We start from the raw sequence: 17,821 nt of genomic DNA, 5'->3' as shown, positions 1-17,821 counted from the left end.
TTGTACAGAACAAAGTATTCAATGAGAATATTTCATTCATTCAGATCTAGGATGTGTTATTTGAGGGTTCCCTTTATTGTTTTGAGCAGTATACATACATATAGATATACATATATATATATACACAAATACGTGTGTGCGTGTTTTGATATTTTATCCCAATCCTCTCACTCATAAATAGAAATGCTGAGTTTTTCAAAAGCTTGCTGTTTGTACCCTCTCATCTTATCTTTGAAAAAGATTTGGATACAAAGCATTTGGGTTTTTGAAAAATAGTCCAATAGGTCGATCTTATATTAGAAGGATCTTGTGGGGGGGGGGGGGGAATCAACTTTTTAGCACACAGTTTGTAGGAAAAAATTGTTTTCTCATGATGGATAAACTATAGTCTTTCCTCAAAATACTGTACATATCTTTAGAAAAATGTGTGTACTGTATTCTTTGAAAAGGAGGCAGTTCAAGGAGAGATTGTATGTAGTTATTTCAGAAAAATATGTGATGGATTAGCCTGCTTGATCATGCCTTCTGAAGTCTTGCATACCTCCCCAATGGAGATTTTTTATTATTATTATTATTATTATTATTATTATTATTATTATTATTATTATTATTATTACAAAGTTGCTTTGTAAATTAGTGTGTTCTGTTTCTGAACTTCTTGAACCCATTTTAGAAATTAATTTTGCCCAGTTGCTTTGCAGGATATTGATTAGATTAGATTAGATTGAAATAAACTTGTGATGTTCAAAGTTGTGTCTTTTTTCAGCTAATGCAATTATTTTGCTCAAAGATGCAGAAAGCTTTTCTTGTTATAAGTCTACATGATCGGAGAGATGTAAAAATGAAATAAAGATGGACAATTCCCTTCCTGCATTATCTCATGGTTTCTCTGACAACAGTCACTGACAAGGGCTTTCAACAGTGTAGGAAGCTGGCCACCTTTTCCACTTTTTATCTTGTATGTCTTGAAAGTGTTAACAGAAGTTTAAAGTGACCATGGAAGTATTAACAAAGTGTTAAATACGGGGCTAAATCTCTACAAGCTCCATTCTGTCTAGGAGGTAGTCTGATATGTTAATTTCCTTTGCACTTAGACAACTAGACAAGTTGTGATTGATTGAGACTACAAAATAATCTTTCTAAAGAAGGATTCCCATCCCTTTAAATGATAAACAAAATACAATGGTACCTCTACTTAAGAATGCCTCTACTTAAGAACTTTTCTACATAAGAACCGGGTGTTCAAGATTTTTTTGCCTCTACTTAAGTACCATTTTCTACTTAAGAACCTGAGCCTGGAAAAATTTCCCAGGAAATTTGAGAGTGGCACAAAGGCTTGGCCAGTTTCCTGCCATTCCCTCTTTAATCTCGGCCATCTCAGGTTTTTCTGGGCTGCCAGAGGAGCCTTTCGTTGGTGCTTAAGGAGGCTTTGGCAGCCCAGAGCGAATGGAGCATTTTCCTTTCCCTAGGCGCTTGGAGAGGGAATAAACCACTTCATTGTGGTGACTCCCTCACGTTGCCTCCCATACACCCGGCGCGAAGTTGCCTTCTGGAGCGTCTGGGCATGGAAAGGCAAAAGGGGGTGCTTTGCCCCAGCCAGATCAACTCGGCTCAGAGTCCCTCTTTTTTTTTTTTAGCCTTAAAATTTTGGATTTTAAAAATTCACCTCACCTTCTTCCTTTGGCAGCGACTATGTTCCTCCTCTTCCTCCTCCTCCTCCCACCCAAATTCCGAGCTTTTATTTCTTTCCTAATGGATTTGCATGCATTTTTTGCTTTTACATTGATTCCTATGGGAAAAATTGCTTCTACTTAAGAACTTTTCTACTTAAGAACCTGGTCACAGAACGAATTAAGTTCTTAAGTAGAGGTACCACTGTACTATGATTATATCATATACAACATAAGATAATTTATTTCCTTTCCTTTCTATGACATATTTAAAATCTTGTTTTACTTAACAATTTGTATGACTTCCCAACTTGTAAAAAGCTATTCTGATAGCTGTTGTAGGATTAAAAAAGCATGATAAGATGTTAATGAAAAAAACATAATTATGCAATATAAAATAGCACATTATAGGCACTTATCTCTCCACAAATCTTTAGAAATTTATTTCAGTAAAAGCTTTATCATTTCTGCTACTTTGATATAAAGAGGAGAAACCATCCCTATTGAGGCTAGGACTTTAGTTTTTGGCAAACTAGATGGGCTGTCTGCAATATAGCATTTTTTTTAAAAAAAATTAATTTGCAATATAGCATTTTAAATGGCTCAGAAATTGTGATTTTTAGAATTTACTTCTGTCGAAGGTGTTTCTTAGTTTTAGTTTTGTATTTGGATTTTTTTAAAATATAAGTTTGCTTTTTCCTGTTAAACACTTTGCTCCCCGTTCTTTTGCAGACCATAAATCTAAGCTAATAACCATTTCGAAAAAGCAATGCAGTTGAATCAGAATCATTTATATTGATGCATTTGATTTGTAATGGCCTATTTTTCAAACAAAATTAGTCACGTCTCTTCTGGGAAAGTCATTTAGTCAGGGTTGTAAATTAAAGATTAATGATGATTTAACCAGGCTTAAAACAGTCCCATACAAGGAGTGAACAGAGTTAGATGGGGATTTCTTTTCTTTTTTTTCTTTTTTCTTTTATTTTTATCACCGAGGGATTCTGCATTCTGCTCTATCCATTAGGATGGTGGTTTCTTTTTAAAAATAAAGTCGAGGGTTTCAAGCAGCTGTTAAAACATCATATTGGTCAGATGATGGCTGAGAAAATGACTGGGATAAGCACAGATGCCTGCCTAGAGGGTTGGGACGTCAACTCTGGAAAAACACATGGATTGCCAGCCGGTGAGAAAGATACCTGAGGCTTCCTCTGTATATGTCTTGTGACTGAGGTGAAGGTGATGTAAGCCCTGAGTGAGGTAATCAGTCAGCATCTGTGCCCACACATTAAATAAACAGGAGCTTTGTAATATGCCTGAGTGACATTAGCCCAGCTAGAAATAGTATTTGTTTACTTTTTGTCAAAATCAAGAGTGGAAATACTGTAGTGCAAAGGTGCCGGTGCCTGGAGGCTGTTGTGACCTGGATGGGTGTCAACAGACTCAAACTCAACCCAGATAAGACGGAGTGGCTGTGGGTTTTGCCTCCCAAGGACAATCCCACCTGTCCGTCCATTACCCTGGGGGGGGGGAATTATTGACCCCCTCAGAGAGGGTCTGCAACTTGGGCGTCCTCCTCGATCCACAGCTCACATTAGAAAACCATATTTCAGCTGTGGCGAGGGGGGCGTTTGCCCAGGTTCGCCTGGTGCACCAGTTGCGGCCCTATCTGGACCGGGACTCATTGCTCACAGTCACTCATGCCCTCATCACCTCGAGGTTCGACTACTGTAATGCTCTCTACATGGGGCTACCTTTGAAAAGTGTTCGGAAACTTCAGATCGTGCAGAATGCAGCTGCGAGAGCAGTCATGGGCTTACCTAGGTATGCCCATATTTCACCATCACTCCGAAGTCTGCATTGGCTGCCGATCAGTTTCCGGTCACAATTCAAAGTGTTGGTTATGACCTTTAAAGCCCTTCATGGCATTGGACCAGAATATCTCCGAGACCGCCTCCTGCCGCACGAATCCCAGCGACCGATTAGGTCCCACAGAGTGGGCCTTCTCCGGGTCCTGTCAACTAAACAATGTCGGTTGGCGGACCCCAGGGGAAGAGCCTTCTCTGTGGCGGCACCGGCCCTCTGGAACCAGCTCCCCCCGGAGATTAGAACTGCCCCTACTCTTCCTGCCTTCCGTAAACTCCTTAAAACCCACCTTTGCCGTCAGGCATGGGGGAACTGAAACATCTCCTCCTGGGCATGTTTAATTTATACATGGTAGGCTTGTGTGCGTGTCTGTTAGTATATGGGGTTTTTTAAATCTTCAAATATTTTAAATTTAGTCGGATTATTTATGATTTGTTCCACTTGTTGTGAGCCGGCCCGAGTCTTCGGAGAGGGGCGGCATACAAATCCAAATAATAAATAAATAATAAATAAATACCGTAAACTGGGTGCTTGCCTTTCATAAAGTTCTTAAGACCCATCTCTGCCGTCAGGCATGGGGGAACTGAGACATCTCCCCCGGGCCTATACAGTTTATACATGGTACGTTTGTGTGTATGTTTGCTTTAATAATGGGGGTTTTAGTGTTTTTTAAATTATTAGATTTGTCCTTACATTGTCTTTGTTGTTGTTGTGAGCCGCCCCGAGTCTGCGGAGAAGGGCGGCATACAAATCTAAATAATAATAATAATAATAATAAATCTCTTTCTGCAATGATCAACAAGCAGATGGATATATTTATTAATTATAAGATTTGGGGAGTAGAATTTTCTTAGGGGTGCTATTTTGTCCCCTGGGCCTTCTAGAGGACAAGCTAAATAATGGTCAGTTGCCTGGCTGAACTGTGCTTCCAATCACCATGAACTAGATTAAACCGACCTTTAATTGGATTTTTGTCAGTTAATAAAAGCATACCTTATGAGAACTGAGAGTGTAACATTTGTAGAGGTCTGCTCTGAGGAAGATGCTATATAAATGAATAGAAACTGGTTTGGTTTTGTACACTCGTCATTGCCAGAGCAGGACGATTTTTGTTCTTTTTCAATTGAATTATGATATCTTTTTAACCTGGAATTTGAGGCTTTTTACAGTTTGCCCTTCAAATGAAAAAGAACAATGTTATATAGTTTTATTTTATATATACTCTGTAATTTGAGTCTTTTGGGGTAGCGACAGTCAATACTGATAGAAACATAGAAGACTGACAGCACAAAAAGACCTAGTCTGCCCTTACACTATTTCCTGTGTTTTATCTTAGGATGGATATATGTTTATCCCAGGCATGTTTAAATTAAGTTACTGTGGATTTACCAACCACGTCTGCTGGAAATTTGTTCCAAGCATCTACTACTCTTTCAGTAAAATAATATTTTCTCACGTTGCTTCTGATCTTTCCCCCAACTAACTTCAGATTGTGCCCCCTTGTTTTTGTGTTCACTTTCCTATTAAAAACACTTCCCTCCTGAACCTTATTTAACCATAAGCTGCAAAATACATCCAAGAAATTCCAATCATTTGTTTTAGGTCATTTATCTATACCGGGGGTCATTTGTGAAACTGGGGGCTCATGGGCCGGATGTGTTACATGCAGGCCACACTCCCCCCAGCTCCGCAAATGGGGAAAGCATCACAGAACGCCACGTGATAGCAACGTTGACACCTATGATTTATACCAGTGGTCCCCAACGTTTTTTCCACCAGGGACCAGTTTCAGCAAGGCAATTTTTCTATGGCCCGGTGGGGGCGGAAATGGGTGTGGTTGGGGGCGGGATTAAGCATGGGGGTGCTGGTCCTTCCCGCCCCTCTTTCCCGCCATCGCCCTGTGGCCGGCAGAACCTGCCTCCCAAGCTCTCTTGCCCGGCGGCAGGTGAAGCGCTGGAGGGAGGGGGTCAGGCCGGCCCTCCTGCCTCCCCCCCCAGCCAAAAATGCAAAGGCATGCCACGGCAGAAGCCAAAAGAGACTTGAGCCTCCCGGTCCTTCCCCCCCTCTGTCCCGTCCATCGCCCTGTGGCCGGCAGAACCTGCCTCCTGAGGCCTCTTTCCCAGCGGGAGATGAAGCACTGGAGGGAGGGGGCGGCGGCAGGAGGACTGGCAGCTGCTGACTCCACGGACCGGTGCAACATGCCCCGCGGCCCGGTACTGGTCCGCGGCCCGGTGGTTGGGGACCCCTGATTTATACTGTGCTTTAACTTTCATAAGAAACATCAAAATGTATGTTAATATTTCAGCCGGACATTCTGTTGGAGATAGCAAAAGCACTTTAGACTTATATACTGCTTCATAGCGCTTTACAGCCTTCTCTAAGCGGTTTACAGAATCAGCTTATTGCCCCCAACAACCTGGGTACTCATTTTACTGTCCTGGGAAGGATGGAAGACTGAGTCAACCTTGACCCTGGTGAGATTTGAACTGCTGAACTGCAGCTAGCAGTTAGCTGAAGTAGCTTGCAGTACTGCACTCTAACCACTCATCTAAGAGTAACATGAATATTAGCCCATGATTCATCCTGCCAAGCCCATAAATTAGTCAGACAAGGGAAATAGAAGTCATGTGGCAAAAAGTATTCTTGAAATAAAGAGGAGGGGTTGTATGTGTGCCCATGAGCACATACACATAAAAGAATGAAGAGCAACTTCTGAATTCCAGCTTAGAATGTAGTTGGGACTCCATTGTTGATCAGTGTTTTTTTAAGGCAGGGATTCTCAAGATAGCTGCTTTGGGCTGAAAGCCACAGAGGAATTGGGTTTATGAGTGGGAAACATAGAAACATAGAAGACTGACGGCAGAAAAAGACCTCATGGTCCATCTAGTCTGCCCTTATTCTATTTTTTGTATTTTATCTTAGGATGGATCTATGTTTATCCCAGGCATGTTTAAATTCATTTACTGTGGATTTACCAACCACGTCTGCTGGAAGTTTGTTCCAAGGATCTACTACTCTTTCAGTAAAATAATATTTTCTCATGTTGCTTTTGATCTTTCCCCCAACTAACTTCAGATTGTGTCCCCTTGTTCTTGTGTTCACTTTCTTATTAAAAACACTTCCCTCCTGAACCTTATTTAACCCTTTAACATATTTAAATGTTTCGATCATGTCCCCCCTTTTCCTTCTGTCCTCCAGACTATACAGATTGAGTTCATTACGTCTTTCCTGATACGTTTTATGCTTAAGACCTTCCACCATTCTTGTACCCGTCTTTGGACCCGTTCAATTTTGTCAATATCTTTTTGTAGGTGAGGTCTCCAGAACTGAACACAGTATTCCAAATGTGGTCTCACCAGCGCTCTATATAGCGGGATCATAATCTCCCTCTTCCTGCTTGTTATACCTCTAGCTATGCAGCCAAGCATCCTACTTGCTTTTCCTACCGCCCGACCCCAGTACAATATATGTAATTATTGGAATGATTACCTCAAAAAAAAAACCCAATATGCCACAGTGGCATAGTGGTTAGTGTGCAGTACTGTAGGCTACTTCTGTTGCCTGCCGGCTGCCTGCAGTTTGGCAGTTCAGATCTCACCAGGATCAAGGTTGACTCATCCTTCCATCCTTCTGAGCTGAGTAAAATGAGGACCCAGATTGTTGGGGACAATATGCTGATTCTGTAAACTGCTTAGAGAGGGCTGTAAAAGAACTATGAAGCGGTATATAAGTCTAAGTGCTATCGCTATTGCTAATATATAATCTTTTTTCAAAATTCCTTGGGACCATCTGCCTCCAATTGCTCTCATTAACAGTGGCTATAGTTAGCAGGTTCTGAGATCCAGGTTGGTGCAAACTGAAGGCCAGAGATTAAGCCCAACACACACTTTGTTTTGTTTGTTTATATTAGATTTGTTTGCCACCCCTCTCACCACAAAATGAGCTTAAGAAATATTGTCCAATGAAATTCCTCTAAATTGAAAAATTGGAGTCATTCAGCCTTGTGAAAAATTGCATAAAGTGAAGTTTTGTGAAATTTTAATATGAAAGGAAATGAAAGTACACAATATTCTTGGCTATCACAATTTAAGTCATCTTGTTGCCATTAGTGCTTACCACATTTATTATTACTGACTCCACACGTTCATTTCCGTACAGTCTCAAGTTCTCAGTTTAGCGGAACCATTGTTATTCTTACTCAAGAAAGATGATTGGTCAGGACTCACAGGAAGGTTGCGGTTATGTAAATACAAACAAATAATGTTACGTACCTTGGCTCCAGTTTATCTATTTTGAAAGGGGTAACTATTTGCTTCCAAAAATTACAAAATCTCTTGTGCCAATTTAAAAGAGTAACATCTTTATTGCTGTCTTTCTTTCCTTTTTTCTTTCTTTTTATTACTTTTTCTCTCTTTTTCTCTCTCTTTCTTTCTTTTGACTCTGCTATACAATCAATAATGCTTTTGATCTGGAAAGAATGATAGTGTTACTCCCTTAACTCTTGTTAGTCCTAGGTAATATCTTTGTTGTTTAGGAACTGTTCACACTTTAAAAAAGTATATACCCTGTCTACTTTCATATTCTACCCTGAATGGTATTCTGTATTAACAGGTCAGAATTCTTCTTGAATCTGTTTTTTCTTGGTCATATAGATGAGAAACAGTAGGTTTTTATTCTTATAAAATATAAGAGTGATACTAAAATTCTATCTCAGTCTCTGTTATTTCCTTCCTTCCTTCCTTCCTTCCTTCCTTCCTTCCTTCCTTCCTTCCTTCCTTCCTTCCTTCCTTCCTTCCTTCCTGCCTGCCTGCCTGCCTGCCTGCCTGCCTGCCTGCCTGCCTCCCTCCCTCCCTCCCTCCCTCCCTCCCTCCCTCCCTTTATTATTTTTACAAATAACTCAAGTTAGCAAACATATCCAACACATCTTCCTGCTTCTATTTTCTCCACAATAACAACCCTGTGAGGTGGGCTGGGCTAAGACAGAATGACTGGCCCAAAATCAACCAGCAAACTCCGCTAGTGCTGCTCACTGATTTTAGCAATAGCTTTCAGATTGCTTTAATCACCCACAGACCAGTGGTACCTTTTCCTTAGTGTCGGATTGCTTTAAACCCCACTGCTTAACATTTATCCTGTTGTGATTATTGGTTGTGCGTCTGTGCAGCCGGTCTTCATTCCAGGGGAATAAAACATCCATAAATTCCTGCAGATAGGAAATCCAAGGAGGGGAATTGGCTCTCTCCTCTTCTTTGTGTTTCCAAGCAAACCCACGATCTTACTCCAGGGCCAGTGCTGCTACTAATTAAGATGCTGGTGCACACAGTTTATGTTGAATTTCATAGTGGCTGACCCAAGCACATCAGGAGTACATGTTCTTCTCTTAGTACGCATTTGAGCCGTACCTGAACGGCTTTGGCAATAGCTTTCAGAATCTACCAGATGTTCCCTTTGGCCCTTGTGATTCAGTGGCCTCTAAGAAAAGTATATCCTGCTTTTATGGATAGTCATTCCTGCTTGATGAACACATTGCAACCAGCCTTTGCAATTTCCTTGGAAAATATAGGAGACTGGAGATATTAATAAAAGCAAAGGACATGATTCAAAGGATGGACTTTCCCTAGTTTTGCTGGAAGTCATTTGTGGAGCAATGCAATGTAATGCATATTTATTACTGTGAACCATTATTACATGCATAGGACAACCTGCATTTCTCTCCATTTTAAGACAAATTGCAGGTAGTCCCCGACTTACGACGTCGATCCGTTCTTATGGGGCGTCGTAAGCCGAATTTCCTTGTAAATCAGAATATTCCGAACGGAGGCGGCGGTGGTGGCTTCAAGGGACCAACAGCTGGTCCTTCTTGCCGCTGTGTTGCTGCAGCTTCCAAGGCCGCCACCGCCACCTTTGTTCGGGCGAGGGGGCCTCCGCAGCTGCCGCCACCCATCACGGAGATCCCCTCGCCCAAATGGAGGTGGCAGCGGCGGCTTTGGGGGAGCTTCGGCTCCGCTGCTGTCCCCAGGTTGTCCTAACGACAAAACATCATAAGTCAGGGATGATTTAACCCAGGGACTACCTGTACAGCAAAAAGTAGGCATGAAGTTAAAATGTTTGTTTTATCCTTGATTTATTATGACCAATTTTGTTCTTCATTTGAAATGTTGGAATCTCTCAAGGCGTACCATTGGTCATTGCAATTCCACCTGGTCTATTTGAATGGCATTGGAGTTTGAAGAAAGTAAATAGATAGATTTCCTGGCTTTTTAGCCCTAGGTCCGGCAGTTCCAGGTATAAATCCTGAGATCTTTGCTAAAACGCAAACATTAACCTATCACATGTATCATATTTTTGTCTATTTGAAATAGTTTGGGTAGAAAATAAGTGAATTTCCTATAAATCATTCAAAAAAAACTATGCTAGTACCATTTTCCTTTGACTATTAGTAAATTATCTTAGGAAACCTAGGTTTCCCATTGTAGATTTTATTTTTTTATTTATTTAATTCATGCAGTCACTGACCAACTCCAACTGATTCTCAATACAATGCAGCATAAAAACTCAAAACAAAACAAGATGCAATCCAGTCATTCTGTACAGCCATAGACAAGGAGACATCCAACAAAGGGCTCAACTCAACTCAAGGCCTGGAGGACAACCAAATCTTCAATGCAAAGAGCCAGTCTGACCTAGTAGTTAAGTAAGCCAGAAGAATGTGAGTTCTGGTCCCACTTTAGGCACAAAAGGTGGCAGCTGAGTGTCTTTGGACCAATCACATCCTCTTTAACCCAGTCCATCTTACAAGGTTGTTATGTTTGAAATAGGAGGAAGAAGGAGTATTGTGTGTGTTCATCACCTTGAGTTATTTATAAAAATAATAAAGGTGTGAATTAAATAAAGAAGAAAATTACTGTACAGAATATCAACAGGGTGGGGGTATATGGGTTTCAGGTAGGATTTTATTCCAGAAGGCAGGCACCATAACAGAGAAGACACACTTTCTGAATTCTTATAGATGGCACTGTCGAGTCCAAAGGACCTTCATTGTGTCAGTTTTGTTGGCACATGCTGGCTAGGCAGAAGTCATGGAGACAGGTAATTTCTCAAATAAACTGACTCTATGGCAGGTAAATCTTTATAGTTAATAGCTTTGTATCACATCCAGAAGCAAACTGACAACCAATACAGCTTCCGGAACAGAACTGTCTTGTCAATATGGCATGTCCTTCTGTGGTCTCCAACTTTACATCATTGACTGCCTGGTGGATTAGTTGAAGTTTCTGATTGTTATGTTAGCCCTGTGCACAGCACACTGCAGTCGACAAGTCTTGGGGTGATTAGGGCAGGAATGACTGATTGAAAGACCTTCTAAATTAAGAGGAGGCACAAATTTTCTTGTTCCTCTCCCCCCCATACACACACACACACACACACATGATTGTGAAGAAACTTTCTTCTTCCCATTTCCACAGGCTTAATTTTATGTTGGATCAAAGATCATTCTATCATCAGAGTAAAACAAATTGTTTTGTGTTCAGCTATTCACTCTTGGGACAAGCACTTTTTCGAGCAACAAGTTGAGGATTCTCTGATCAATACTATTTGTTTGTTTGTTTGTCCAATACACAATACATATGGAAGAGAATAGACATGAAGTAATATATATATAAAGATAATATGTAAAAATAGAGGAGAAGATATATGAAAGGAAGAAAAAATATATGAGATATGAGATAAAGGAAAGACAATTGGACAGGGGACGAAAGGCACACTAGTGCACTTATGTACGCCCCTTACTGACCTCTTAGAAACCTGGAGAGGTCAATCGTGGATAGTCTAAGGGAGAAATGTTGGGGGTTAGGGGTTGACACTATTGAGTCCGGTAATGAGTTCCACGCTTCGACAACTCGATTGTTAAAGTCTTATTTTTTACAGTCAAGTTTGGAGCAGTTAATATTAAGTTTGAATCTGTTGCGTGCTCTTGTGTTGTTGCGGTTGAAGCTGAAGTAGTCATTGACCGGTAGGACGTTGCAGCATATGATCTTGTGGGCAATACTTAAATCGTGTTTTAGGTGCTGTAGTTCTAAGCTTTCTAGACCCAGGATTGTTAGTCTATTTTCGTAGGGTATTCTGTTTCGAGTGGAGGAGTGAAGGGCTCTTCTGGTGAAATATCTTTGGACTAAGATTATTTGTATTTGTAAGAGTTCTTGCTTGCTTCATAGGACAGAAGAGGAAAGCCCCTGCACCTCCATACATTATTGTCTTAAAGTTCTTGGTGTTTTATCCATTGAATCCTGCATTTGTTCAATATATAACATGCACCATTGTGCTGTGGTATGCGGGCAAGAATGTATATTTTGCGTGTCAATGTTTTTATTCAAAAAAAATGTGAAAGGCAATAGTGAACGAAATTTTTAAAGTGCAGTGGGGCTCTCTGCTCAATTATAGGGTCGTGGATCAGATTTCTGCTGTTTAGCTATTCACTAAGAAATGTGTGAAAGCGAGAGTTGTGTTTTGTTGGCTTAATGAAAATTAATGACAAAGTGAACAGGTGTAAAATTAAATTTTTACTGTGGATTGCTGGGAAGAGCAATATGTGATAGAAATAAACCAGCATGAGGATTGTTGAGTACAATTAAATGGGTAGTGAATAATGCAAAATTGGTGATGTATAATGTCCTGTTGGTTATGCGAGTCTGTGGAGAGGGGCGGCATACAAATCCAATAAGTAAGTAAGTAAGTAAGTAAGTAAGTAAGTAAGTAAGTAAGTAAGTAAGTAAGTAAGTAAGTAAGTAAAGAAACAAACAAACAAACAAACAAACAAACAAACAAACATAGAAAATGTATAAGAACATTTGTGGTGATATGTTTCTTGGGAAATGAATGTATATACAGTACAATGTTGTTGAAAATTCAATTGATGAACTGTATGATACACAGAAGAACTATGGATCTGAAAAATTATTGCATCAGAATTAAAATAATGTTTTGCTGAATTCTTTGGTTATTTGAAGCTTGGTTTTGTTGCTTGCAGAAGGTGGAATTTTGCTCTGTTAAGACTTTTTTTTTTAAAATCACTGACTAATTCTGTAAAATGATCCTAGATGAAGGCCAACAGTATGGTTTCAGCTTGCTTTCCCATTCTTCAGATATAGCCTCCATTATGGAGGAGCCTAATCATCTCTATGCTCAGGTTAGTCTTCCTCCTCCCAGGTAATGTTACTTGCTGAAAGATTTTCCAATAAATATTCACACACAGATACTTAGCGCAGTCTACTCATCAGGGTTAAAGTATAATCTTACCATCTAAAATACCTTCGGTATTCCTAGGAAGGCCAGGATTGTTTGAAGTAGCACCACCTGTTTTACTTTGTCATTTCTCACGCCATCCACACTGCAGTTTAACATCAACACCTTACCTTCTGATTTAGGTCCTGCCTCTATGTAAATTGCAAGTGTTAATGTGATTCTTAGAAAGGTTCTTCAATTCTGGGGACAAACCAAATTCAGTTTCTTAGGCAACTTAAGCTGGACTGAAAAAACTTCAGCCATAGGTGTAGGATGAAAAGCCTCGTCTCGTTTGTTATTTCATGTTCCACTCTTTTTTTAATTTATTAAGAGAAGAAAATGCTGGATTTAGTTCGACTTTGCATAGAAGAAAGAAGTACGCATCCAGCTATATATTCCCATTTCCCCCTTGAAAAAGGGGAAGGGGAGATGACGGAAAATATAGGAAGATCCAATCTGGGGTGGTCACTTGGGCCAGAGGTTTAGTTTTCTGAGCTTTTGGACTCATGCTGGAGTCCATCCTCAGAGAACTTCTCTCTAGCAGAATGTGTGCTCTTTCCAGAACAGGGGTATCAAAATCGGGCCTGGATCTGGCTCATGGGGTGCTTAGATCTAGCTCATGAGGTCGCCTTGGAAACAGCAAACAGCCTGCAGGGCCTCTGCCAGCAAAAATGGAACTCAGGAGAGCTGCGTGCAGCTTTCCCAAGCTCTGTTTTCACTGGCAGAGGATTGCCGGAGTCTGTTGCAGTCGAAAACGGAGCTTGGGAGCCCATTTTCACAGGCAGAGTGCTCGGGCCTCAATAGGCGACATGAGTGACATCAAGCTGGCCGCACCCATCCCGCTCCCCCGGACAAACACTGACCTTATGTTGATGTAGCCCTGAGGATGGGCTCCAGTACGAGTCCGAAAGCTTGGAAGACTAAACTACTGGTTCTGGTGACAGACCCAGATTGGACATTATCCTGTGACACATATATTTGCCTTAATTCATGAGAAAATATTGGCTTCTCTGGCAAACTAGCAGACTTAATTGTACTCCCAAAGAATATCTACCTGTAGATTAGCCTTCCCACTCAATATTACTCAATCAAGGACTCACCTGTTTACTTGGTAATGCAGTACAATGTCACTTGCATCTTTGATTTGGCTTAGTCTATAATCTCAGCTAAGGCAGCCTGTGACTGCAATCTTTGTCAATGTAAACATTACTCAGGAATACAGATTTTACTCAGATTTGCATTCTGTGTGTAGTTATTTTTGTCTTAAATTTTCTTACGTAGTACAGTGGTACCTCTACCTAAGAACGCCTCTAGTTACGAACTTTTCTAGATAAGAACTGGGTGTTCAAGATTTTTTTGCTTCTTCTCAAGAACCATTTTCCACTTACAAACCCGAGCCTCTGAAACTGTAACCGGAAAAGGCAGGGAGAAGCCTCCGTGGTGGTCTCTCTAGGAATCTCCTGGGAGGAAACAGGGTTGGAAAAGACAGGGAGAAGCCTCTGTGGTGGTCTCTCTAGGAATCTCCTGGGAGGAAACAGGTTTGGAAAAGGCGGGGAGAAGCCTCCGTGGGGTCTCTCTAGGAATCTCCTGGGAGGAAACAGGTCTGGAAAAGGCAGGGAGAAGCCTCCGTGGGGCCTCTAGGAATCTCCTGGGAGGAAACAGGGCCTCCACCTTCCCTGTGGTTTCCCCAATCACACACATTATTTGCTCTTACGTTGATTCCTATGGGAAAAATTGCTTCTTCTTACCAACTTTTCTACTTAAGAACCTGGTCACGGAATGGATTAAGTTCCTAAGTAGAGGTACCACTGTATAGTAAATGACTGGGTGAAGAGCAGGGACTCTTGATTAGGTTCATACGTGGTGCTAAGTCATAATGGGTATTGGTTTGGTTAGAATGTGATGTGTGAATCTAGCCACAGTAGATCAGACACAGTTTATGGATAAGCACCAAATATAGGTTCAGCCAGTTATTGTTTACTCAACAAATGATGCTTAAATAAACAATACCGTAGTCAGTAGATCATAGTCTTAAAAGTATGGCTTCAAAATGGTCTTTGTTTCCGCCGGATAAATTCCTCACTATTCTGCTTATCTACGTCAATTTCTACCATTCTAATAACAAGTTTTATCTCCACTCTTTAAATTCTACTGCACTCCCTTACTCCATCCGATGCAAAGTGCCAGATCAATTACAAAGAACTGTGTCTTGCTGTATGGATGTACTATTATATTCTAACCCAGAAGGGCAAAAAGCGAATTTACGTCTGTCTTTTTCTCCATTCTGTGTGGCAGGAATCGCAACCGAATCCATGGCATTGAAGCCAGCCAGCTGGAGCCCTATGTATCCCTGGAAACGTTAGACCTCAGCTCAAATAACATCACAGAAATCCGAAGTGGCTGTTTCCCTGTGGGGCTTCCCATAAAGGATCTGTAAGCTTTTTTCTTTCTTTTTAAAATGTTTTATGGAAAAGCACTCATTTATACAAGAAGAACTGACTTTCAGGTTACCTTGATCTTTTAAAAAGGGGGTTACCGATTATAACGTGGGTTAAAACTCAAATGAATGATGTCCATCAGCGTCAGGGGTATCAAACTCGCATTGTCACGGAGTCGTCATGTGACATATCACAACTTTTTTCCCTTTTGCTAAACTGGGCGTGGGCATGGCCAGCAGGTGACACATCCAGCCTACAGACTATGAGTTTGACACTCTGATTTACATAATTTCCCATATCCAGTTCTTTCATTGGTCATATTATGGAAGGAATGGAACAGAGATACTTGGTTTTTGCTCACTCTCTTCCTCTTCATATTGAGCTAATATGAAAAGTTGCAATCAAAACTAATTTGTCCAGAAGACAATGTTTAATCTAGATGGAATACAGTTGTCTTACTTTCAGTATATTATATTTAGTTGTCACTAAGTCCTTTCTGACTTTTAGTGAACCCCTGACTGACAGCATACTAAGACCCTGTGTCCTCCATTGTCTCCTGGAATTTGCAAAACTCCAAGTTTTTATTTTTATTTATTTATTTATTCATTTGTCCAATACACAATACATATGGGAAAGAATAGACATGAAGTGATATACAGTGTTCCCTCGATTTTCGCGGGGGTTACGTTCCAAGACCTCCCGCGAAAGTCGATTTTCCGCGAAGTAGCGGTGCGGAAGTAAAAACACAATTTTTGGCTATGGACAGCCAAAAACTACGTCCACGCACATTTTTTCGAGGCAGCGCAAGGAGCCGGGCTTGAAATTAGGGCAGGGAGCGACGAAAGTGCGGAGGCCGGCAAAGATTGCTTTGAATGTCGGCTGCCCCCGCCCCCCCAGCGCCTCCGGACCCCTCGCCGCTACCGCCCGCCCGCCCGATCCACCCCTCTCACCGGCTTTCTTGGGACACGGGTCCTCCTGCAGCAGCGCTGGCGGCTACGGCTTCTCATCCTCCTCATTCGGCCGGTAGCCGCTCTGAGCGCTTTGAGAATGCCCACCCCGCCCCTCTCACAGTCCTTTAGCTGAGAGCGCTTTCGTCCCAGCTATCAGCGAGGGGGCTGCAGAAGAGGTGGGGACAGGCGTTCTCACAGAGAGGAAGAGAGAGAGGGAGAAAGAGAGAGAGAGCAAGAGGGGGGAGAGTGGAAGGTAGAGAGAGAGAGAAAAATTATAGAAAAAGGGAGAAAAAAAGAGAAATGAGAAAATGATTGAAGCAGAGAATGACAGGAAAGAAAGAGAAAGAGAGAGAGAAGTGACTCTTGGTGATGACATATGACATCATCGGGTGGGAAAAACTGTGGTATGGGAAAAAACTGCGGAGTATTTTTTAATTAATATTTTTTGAAAAACCGTGGTATAGCCGTTTCGCGAAGTTTGAACCCGCGAAAATCTGACTGGATGCAAGTATCATACTTTTTAAGGCACAGAAGGAATAGTTGAAATCACTGTATATAAAATAATATGTAAAAATAGAGAAGATATATGAAAGGAAGAAAATATATATGATATATGAGATAAAGGAAAGACAATTGGACAGGGGACGAAAGGCACACTAGTGCACTTATGTACGCCCCTTACTGACCTCTTAGGAACCTGGAGAGGTCAATCGTGGATAGTCTAAGGGAGAAATGTTGGGGGTTAGGGTTTGACACTATTAAGTCTGGTAATGAGTTCCACGCTTCGGCAACTCGATTGTTAAAGTCATATTTTTTACAGTCAAGTTTAGAGCGGTTAATATTAAGTTTGAATCTTGTTGCGGTTGAAGCTGAAGTTGAAGTTCATTGTGCCTAAGACACTATCTAACCATCTCGTCCTCTGCCATCCCCTTCTCCATTGGTCTTCAATTTTTCCCAGCACCAGTGTCTTTTCCAAAGATTATTATACCGTGTTTCCCCGATAGTAAGACCATGTCTTACTTTCTTTTTACCCCCAAAAGCCCCCCTATGTCTTACTATCGGGGTATGTCTTACATTGGAAAAAGTTTTGCATCTCTACTTTGGGTCGCGTGCTTATGCTTGTGTTTAAAGGGAAAGAACTTAGTATTGCTATCGGAATTCTCTCGACGGGGAAGGAGGCTGAACCGCAGATATAACGTTGGGAAGAAGGTGCAAGGAATCGCGTGGGGGGGGGGGATAGCGGCGGTGGTTTGGATTAAGCGATCGTAATCCCCCAAAAGGATGAACTCCAGCCTCGGAAGGCCGATGGCTACGAAATTAAGGCTTTTCTTTGAGAGAGAGAGAGAGAGAGTGGGGGATAGTTGTCGTCGGAGCGCTAAAGACCAGGGCAGAGAAAGCGAGAGCTGCATGCGGGAGAAGCAGAGGAGGAATCAGGCAAGCCGAATGGGAATCCCTCCCCTGCCCTCCCTCGCTCCATTCCCCGCCAGCAACTCCTCCGCAAACCCACTTCTACATCCTCGCTCTGCAAGTGCCGAGACAGGCGGACCACATTGCAAAGGGCTGCCTCTCCTGCCGCCGCTGCTATTGCTAATGCCCGGGGCTGTAAGCAAAACCCGGA

The 17,821-nt window shown here is 41.6% G+C and overlaps 1 protein-coding gene across 2 annotated transcripts in view; it reads left to right on the top strand.

Annotated features, from left to right (window-relative positions):
• LRIG1 (leucine rich repeats and immunoglobulin like domains 1) overlaps positions 1-17,821 on the top strand; it is a 191,278-nt gene that overhangs the window by 109,896 nt on the left and 63,561 nt on the right. For both annotated transcript variants that reach the window (XM_070738181.1, XM_070738182.1), the window contains exon 4: positions 15,111-15,248. In XM_070738181.1, the coding sequence (XP_070594282.1) occupies positions 15,111-15,248 (138 nt within the window). The remainder of the gene's footprint in view (positions 1-15,110; positions 15,249-17,821) is intronic.

Source organism: Erythrolamprus reginae, chromosome 2, assembly GCF_031021105.1.
Source record: "Erythrolamprus reginae isolate rEryReg1 chromosome 2, rEryReg1.hap1, whole genome shotgun sequence".
Classification (NCBI taxonomy): domain Eukaryota; kingdom Metazoa; phylum Chordata; class Lepidosauria; order Squamata; family Dipsadidae; genus Erythrolamprus; species Erythrolamprus reginae.
This window is presented reverse-complemented; position numbering and strand designations above follow the sequence as displayed.